Genomic DNA, 7,257 nt, shown 5'->3' on the forward strand with positions numbered 1-7,257 from the left:
GATCTAAGACATGTTTAGCTTTTGGTTTTAAAATCCAGACCAGAGTGACACAAAACTGTTGCAGCTGTGTCTGCATTTACTGTTCCAACTATTAATATTCATCTCTTTGGACAAAAAACACTAACTTGAAATCTGATATTAAAAACCTGTTTTTGCAATTGGTTATTGTACAATATATTGACATATTTATACTATAATATACTGTATATTTATAGTTATATAGTATAGTATAATCTAATCTAAAATTGTTCAAAATACTAAAGTTTAATAATACTCCTACCAAAAAGTGTATTCTGCCTATCCAGTACACACAAACACGTGTCTTGAGTTAACAAAGATGTTTTTTCCACCTGTATCACTTCTGTTTTACTCCACAATTAAGAAAGAAGCACTCAAGTTTATTTAGCTTGAAGATAACGGACGCTGGCGATGATCACAAACTACCGTTACGAATGCAGCTGGGTCAAGTAAATTGGAACATAACATTAAAGGGGCGTAACCTTAGCAACGGAGATAGAACAGTTGCAATGAAATGAAGAATATTTAACTGGGTACATGATAAGATTAAACAACAAAACACAACAAAGCACAACAATCCGATCCTCGATGAGACAACAGCACATGCTGGCATACACGGCTGCTAAGTGAGGCTCTGAAACGGCCTCATCAAGACAGGCCAACAGCCCTCGTCAGCCTCTCCTCTGTATTCTCTGAAATATTGCAGAATTTACTCCTTTTCAACCACAATCCTATTTTGCTAATTTGTTGCTTACGTGAATGATGGAAAGGATTTTTTTCTTGAAATGCTGAAATGCAGCCATCCGCAGCCCCAGAACGCGCTATAATGTAATCTAACGAGGCAAACGACCACCAAAAAAGACACCCACTAAACGTACCTTGTTTGTCATGCTGACAGGCTCAGGTTGTTCTATTGACATTTTTGACAACACACAGTGATGGAAATGTCTGTCTCTACCTAGAGTGGAATCCCCGCTATTTTTGTCGACCTTGTGTCCAGTTGTCACTCAGAAGTCTTGCTCTGAAATCTCACAAAAGTTGAGTTGCTGTGAGAAATGACTGGTGGAGCAACCATGCAGGCCTGAGTGAGGCGGCCATAAGGCAGTGCGGAAATACAGAAAGCATAAGACTGACTCATCGTACAAAATTCACCAAAATTATACACATTAGCATACGTCTCTTGTATTTGTTATAATTCCTCCTGTAGTTGGTGCAATGAACATTTTCCAACTTGCTGCTTGAGCAAGAACACGCAACTGTAACTGCAGCGGCTTTCCTATTTGCTATGAGGTTATTTATCTCAATATGGTGTCTATTCCTCACTTCAAGATGAACAAGTGGAAAAAGTACCCGTGTCCAAGTTGTGAGCACCTCTGGAGATGTGGGTTCAAATCCTAGTTCTGCCAGTCTAAATTGGGGTTTTTTGCCGTTGTATTTAGTTGCAGTGTTTGTTTTCTTCTTCAGTGATGGATTAAAATGTTGTTTTCCATAATATTGACGTCAAAAAGGACTAATGAACTCCCTGGTTGCGTCGGGGAGAGGACGGAAGGAGGGATAATGAGTTCCCTGGTCATACACGTGTGACTCGTCATGAGAGGAATCGGACTTCTGCCCACATCCCCTCCAGACCACTGGTCACACTTCTAATGGATGTTTTGTTGCCGTAATTATGACTCCAGACACCTAAACACCATCAGTTTACTGATGTAATCTAATACATTAACTCTGCAGGACTTCTTTCAAGTTCTATCAAAAGTCATGTTTCACTGAGGTAAGTACTACTTTTGGTAGACTTTGATGTGATCAAATGTATTTGATTTACAAAATCATAACGAGTACAGAGTATGTTGGTTGAAAATTATTATTGATAATGAATAATTTAATAATAATGGCAAAAATAAATGTTAAAGAATGAGATCGCTGTGGCTGAAAATAGTTTTTTTTTCCCCCATACACTACATCGGCCTTTCTTACTCTCACTGTGCTACTGAATGGAACGCACCTACCCATATTGTCACCAGGCAGCGGAAGAGGCAGACAAGATGCACCAGTGTTACAATGTTTATGTTAGTACTTTTATTTTACGCTGTCTGGCATCATTAATTCTTATGTTTCATTTGGCCATTTCTCCTATTTTTAGCTAAGCGAACACCTCTGGAGCGCCTCAGGGAACTGCTTTTTCCTCTGGGACTCAAGGATTAACTAAATAAAATAAAACTAAAATATTTTGGTGGTCAAAGGTCATCGGTACATCCAATGTGCGTGATATCTAAGGAACGCCTTGACGTGTGTAGCTCAAAATCCACTGGGACTGAGGAATGACATGAAACCACTGGTGCGGTTCAAGGTCAAGGTCACAGTGACAGGTACACATCAGCAGGCATACAACCAGGAAGTAGAAGCATCTGTTCTCTTCCAACAACAACATTTTATCTTTTCATGAACTATCTAAGAATTTTGATATGAACAAGAGCGAGGAAAAACTTTTCTAATCTACTTTCAGCAGAGGGATTTCAGGAGTGTAAGTTGTCCGCTGGGACAGGCCCTACTTACCTCCCAAGGCTCTGTTGCCTTTGCTGGTCAGAGAGACAGAGAGCTCATCAGGTATAAGTACTGATGAAAACGACTTCATGTGAGACAAATCCTGCAAATCGGGATACAACATCCGTCCAGCCGACCATGGAAGGTGAGTAGAGGCTGGAATATTTGGAATAATATATTTGAATATTCTCTCAGCTACCAAATGTTCGTATGCTAATTAGTGTATGAAGAGTTTTATTATTGTTTCTATCAGGTTCTCACCTTTTTTCAAGACTTAATAATTATTGCATGTGTAAGATTAAAATGAATATTAAATGTTTTATTACAGTTTATTGGTATTTATAGCTTATTTGCATGTAGGCAGCAGAATGTACTTAAGGTGATGATTACTAATTGCAGCTGATATCCGAATACTGCTGCATTCAGACTGAAACTCCCTGACACCGACATGTAGTTTCTCTGAACATACAGTTTAAACTTCTTATATCTGTTAGTACTATTTCCTTCCAGTACTTAGATGGACTGTAGTTACAGCAGTGTATGTTATTAATATTTTATTATAATGTAAGTATTTTGTTAGTACTGTGGACCTGCAGGGTACAGTGGTCGTCACAGCCGTACCGTTGATAGCAATGACATCCTTCCATACCTACTTAATAATCATGTTGCTATGTATTTCTTACACTGTAAATAAAACTACGTTATAACTTCAAAAATTAGTGCCTTTGGATTTTAAGTTGATTGACCATGAGAAGACAAGGATAGTTAATTTTATGATGATCAAACCATATAAACCTTTCTTACAAAATTATTTCAACTTATCTCCTCAAGTTCCATCAACAAGAATTCGAAGCCAATTGGAACATAAACTTTTTTAAGATATAATGTCGTTTTATTGTCTAGACAAGGCTTTTTACTGGTTTGTCATGGAAGGAATGTGCATTTAGAGAACTTGGATCGAGGATCTGAGGACAGGGGACGTCACAAATTGAATAGACACTAAATCTTCATGTGTAATTTCAGGATTTTAAACAAAGTTTGACTTGATTGAAGATAAGCTCCAGACACAGTATTAAGCATGAACCAATGAAGGCTTGCAAAGCGACAGTAAAACGTGTTGGTCTGTGGTGATTTAACGCAACCGTGTTGAATTACTTTTTTCACCAGAACACAGCACCTTCAACATGACATTAGTCCGCCTGTGCACGCGTGTGCTTTTTCCCGGCATAAACATACTTGTTGTTGCACACATGTATTGTGTTCTACTTCAGGGTAGGATTTGAAATTAGAACAAGTTGAGATTATTTTACTCTTTATTGAGCATTAGAACAGGAAGCCGTTGAGGTGGTAGACATGGAACAGACATCCTCGTTCCGTTCAACACTTTCTTGAATTGCTCTTGTGTCTTCTGTTCTGCATCTGCAAAGTATTTTGTCACCTAATTATTTCAATCAGTAATAATTGGAGGAAACAATTACAGCCTGCTGAATGTTCCGGCATGATTACCAGCCTCGCTGTGCCCCATAGCGACACAGTGCTTCCCATCATACAACTTCCTCTCTTTCTTGGTCTCCTCACAGTCAAGTACTACTGAGATATTGAGGTTTTCTGCTTTGCTGCTTTACATAAATCATCAATTTAGATGATGTCACTCAGATATTTAAAGTTTTGTGATGGGAACTTATTATATAAAAAAAGAATAGATAAATAAATGCACATTTATTTCTTGTTTAACACTCACATTGTTTTTGCCCTCTCTGGTGTATTTTACCTTGTATGTACTCACTATTTTACCTTGTATGTACTCACTATTTTACCTTGTATGTACTCACTATTTTACCTTGTATGTACTCACTATTTTACCTTGTATGTGCTCACTATTTTACCTTGTATGTGCTCACTATTTTACCTTGTATGTGCTCACTATTTTACCTTGTATGTACTCACTATTTTACCTTGTATGTGCTCACTATTTTACCTTGTATGTGCTCACTATTTTACCTTGTATGTGCTTACTAAGAAAAAAGCAACATATTGTGGTTTTATTCTCTTGGGGCTGTAAATAAAAATCAACATTTTTTTTTTAGCAGATACTCTTCCAAACTGTTAAGATGTCACTGAATGGTCAAAGTTGAAATGAATTTATTAAAACGTAGAACAAATAGTTTGGGAAATGGTCATATGCTACAAAGCATTTACAGACTAGAACATCTCAAAGACGGTGAACGCAATATCGACATACCTTTTCATTCAATAACAATGGGATGGCATAAAATATTTGATCTAAACAACAGCTGAACATTCTCGTCTTGTTCATGTTCTTGCATTTTACCTTCACTGCTTAAGTGTTGTTTCGAACATTAAAAGAAATTCAGTAAATATGATTATAAGATTTAATCAAATTACTCATGTCATATTGGCAGAGAATGATAAAAAATTTGTTTGTTTTTTCAATTGAACAAATATTCCTCAATACCACATTCGCTTAGGTCTACTACTTTTATAAATAAAAGGACAAATGAACAAGTTTGACCAGAAAATGTTTTTCTTTTTTGTTTTGTCATGTTGCATTATTCAGTTCCGTCCGACCTTTCAGTACAGTAATAAAAACCTAACAGTCCTCGAAGTTAATTTTTTTTAACTGCCAACTAGAAGAAAAACAGAGAAGACTTGAGATGTAGGGACATCTAGTGGATATTTTGAGCACAACCTACTGAATCATCTAAATCAGGTTTTGTTCAGCACATTTTCAATAAGATATAAAACGCGTTCTGCTGCTCCATAGATCTGCTGTTTTAACATGTTTCTAGCTGAATTATTGTTGTCTCCCTCCAAACAGATGGAACCTACACAATGCTTCGAGTCCGGAAACAGCTCATGTCTGAAGACTGTTCACCCTTTCTCCGTACGCTTCTCCCTCTATGTGATTCTCGGGCTCACGGTTTTCTTAACGGTGTGTGGAAACCTCCTGGTCAGTGTCTCCATCGCCTATTTCAAGCAGCTCCACACTCCGACTAACTACCTCATCCTCTCCCTGGCGCTGTCCGACCTTCTCTTGGGTTTGTTGGTCATGTTCCCTGGGATGATTCGGAGCGTGGAGTCTTGCTGGTACTTCGGTGACTTCTTTTGTAAAGTCTACCTGAGTTCCGATGTCATGCTGTGTACAGCATCAATTCTTAACCTGTCTGTCATTTCAGTAGACCGACACTATGCTGTCTGCCAGCCTCTCTTATATGGAAGAAAAATAACAATCAATGTGGCTCTGATCATGATTCTGCTCTGTTGGAGTATTTCAGCTCTAATAGGCTTTGGAATGATCTTTCTGGAGTTGAATATCTGGGGGATCGAGGAGTTCTATGATAACCACGTCAAGTGCCAGGGGGGATGTGTTTTATTTCAGAGTGGACTATCGAGCACAGTCTCTTCATTATTGTCCTTTTATACTCCAGGAATAATAATGCTCAGTATCTACCTGAAGATCTTTATGGTGGCGCGGAGACAGATACGCAGCATTCAGAACACAAGCTGTATCACCTCAGCAAAAGATTCAAACAGCAGCCAGAGAAAAGCCACTAAAACACTGGCTGTCATCATGGGGGCTTTTCTTTCCTTTTGGACTCCTTTTTTTGTTTGTAATATCATAGATCCATTTATCAGCTACTCAACACCACCTGCGCTGTTTGAAACACTCGCGTGGGTGGGATATTTGAACTCCACGGTGAACCCTCTGATATATGCTTTCTTTTACAGTTGGTTCCGAAAAGCCTTCTGGTTATTCACTTCAGGTAGCGTCTTCCAGTCAGACCTTTCAGACACAACACTCTTCACGGACTAAATCAGCCGCTTCTGACGACTGTTGAGAACCTCACCGGCCTGCTCGGGCGCCCCGGTGTTGGCCCCTTCTGGAAAAAGACCACCTAAAGTGTTCTTGTTCACTTTGAGTTCCAGTGGACATTTAAGCCAAATATGAAGTCATTCCCTCGTGACGTTCTTGATATGTTGTGCTAAGGGGGAACAGAAGGGAATGCAAGTGAAGCTTCTGATCATGAGGACGAGGGCCAACTCAAGTATGTGTCTGACCAGTTTATCCCAGAGTGTCTACAATGTGATTTCCTGGATATTAAAGATATCTATGTAATTTTCTTTCGTGGTCCCCGTCATATGTGTTGTCAAAATGTACAATCAGCGCTACGATCATCGCTGCACCACATGAACTGTAACTGTATACAATTCCTCTTATTGTCATCTTGTTCTCAATCACTTACCACTCAATAAAATGGACTGCAAAACCACATCATCCCTAATGCTCTCAGCAGGTAAAAAAAAATAAAATAAAAAGACAACGCACAAAAAAATGGGCTCTAGCAATTAAAGGCATCGACTGTATCATTTCAGCACAAAGCAAAATCTTTAGTACGCCGACTCAAGATTCCAGCTCATATATGTTCTCATTCTGTCAATCACACAGTAGACTAATTGCTCAATAATCACCACGTAGATGTAGGAACTGTACCTCCCCTTACTGAGAGTAGTTTGTCTAAAAGCCGGGCTCTTGATTAACTGGTTTGACGTACCTTCCTACACAAATAAAAGAGGAGTACATTCCTGATACAAGCACCTTAACCATTTCTCTCACGCGGTGGCTGGCTAGCCCTAGCATTAGCACCTAGGTTGGAGACGTTTGCAAGAGGAGGCTCT

General features: G+C 38.9%; 1 protein-coding gene across 1 annotated transcript; it reads left to right on the forward strand.

The window, feature by feature from the left end:
- The first annotated feature begins 5,398 nt into the window (after window positions 1-5,398).
- On the forward strand, window positions 5,399-6,394 carry LOC147254371 (trace amine-associated receptor 1-like). Its single transcript, XM_086215772.1, has one exon. It carries the CDS (start codon window positions 5,399-5,401, stop codon window positions 6,392-6,394), a length of 996 nt encoding a protein of 331 aa, XP_086071898.1.
- The last annotated feature ends 863 nt before the right edge of the window (window positions 6,395-7,257 follow it).

This window comes from Aulostomus chinensis, chromosome 10 (genome assembly GCF_037954235.1).
Source record: "Aulostomus chinensis isolate RoL2024-O1b breed Wild chromosome 10, RoL_Achi_v1.0, whole genome shotgun sequence".
In the NCBI taxonomy this organism is placed as follows: domain Eukaryota; kingdom Metazoa; phylum Chordata; class Actinopteri; order Syngnathiformes; family Aulostomidae; genus Aulostomus; species Aulostomus chinensis.

What these genes read in the sequence shown, in the direction of transcription:
- LOC147254371 (XM_086215772.1), top strand. Translation starts at nt 5,399, where the DNA reads ATGGAACCTACACAATGCTTCGAGTCCGGAAACAGCTCATGTCTGAAG.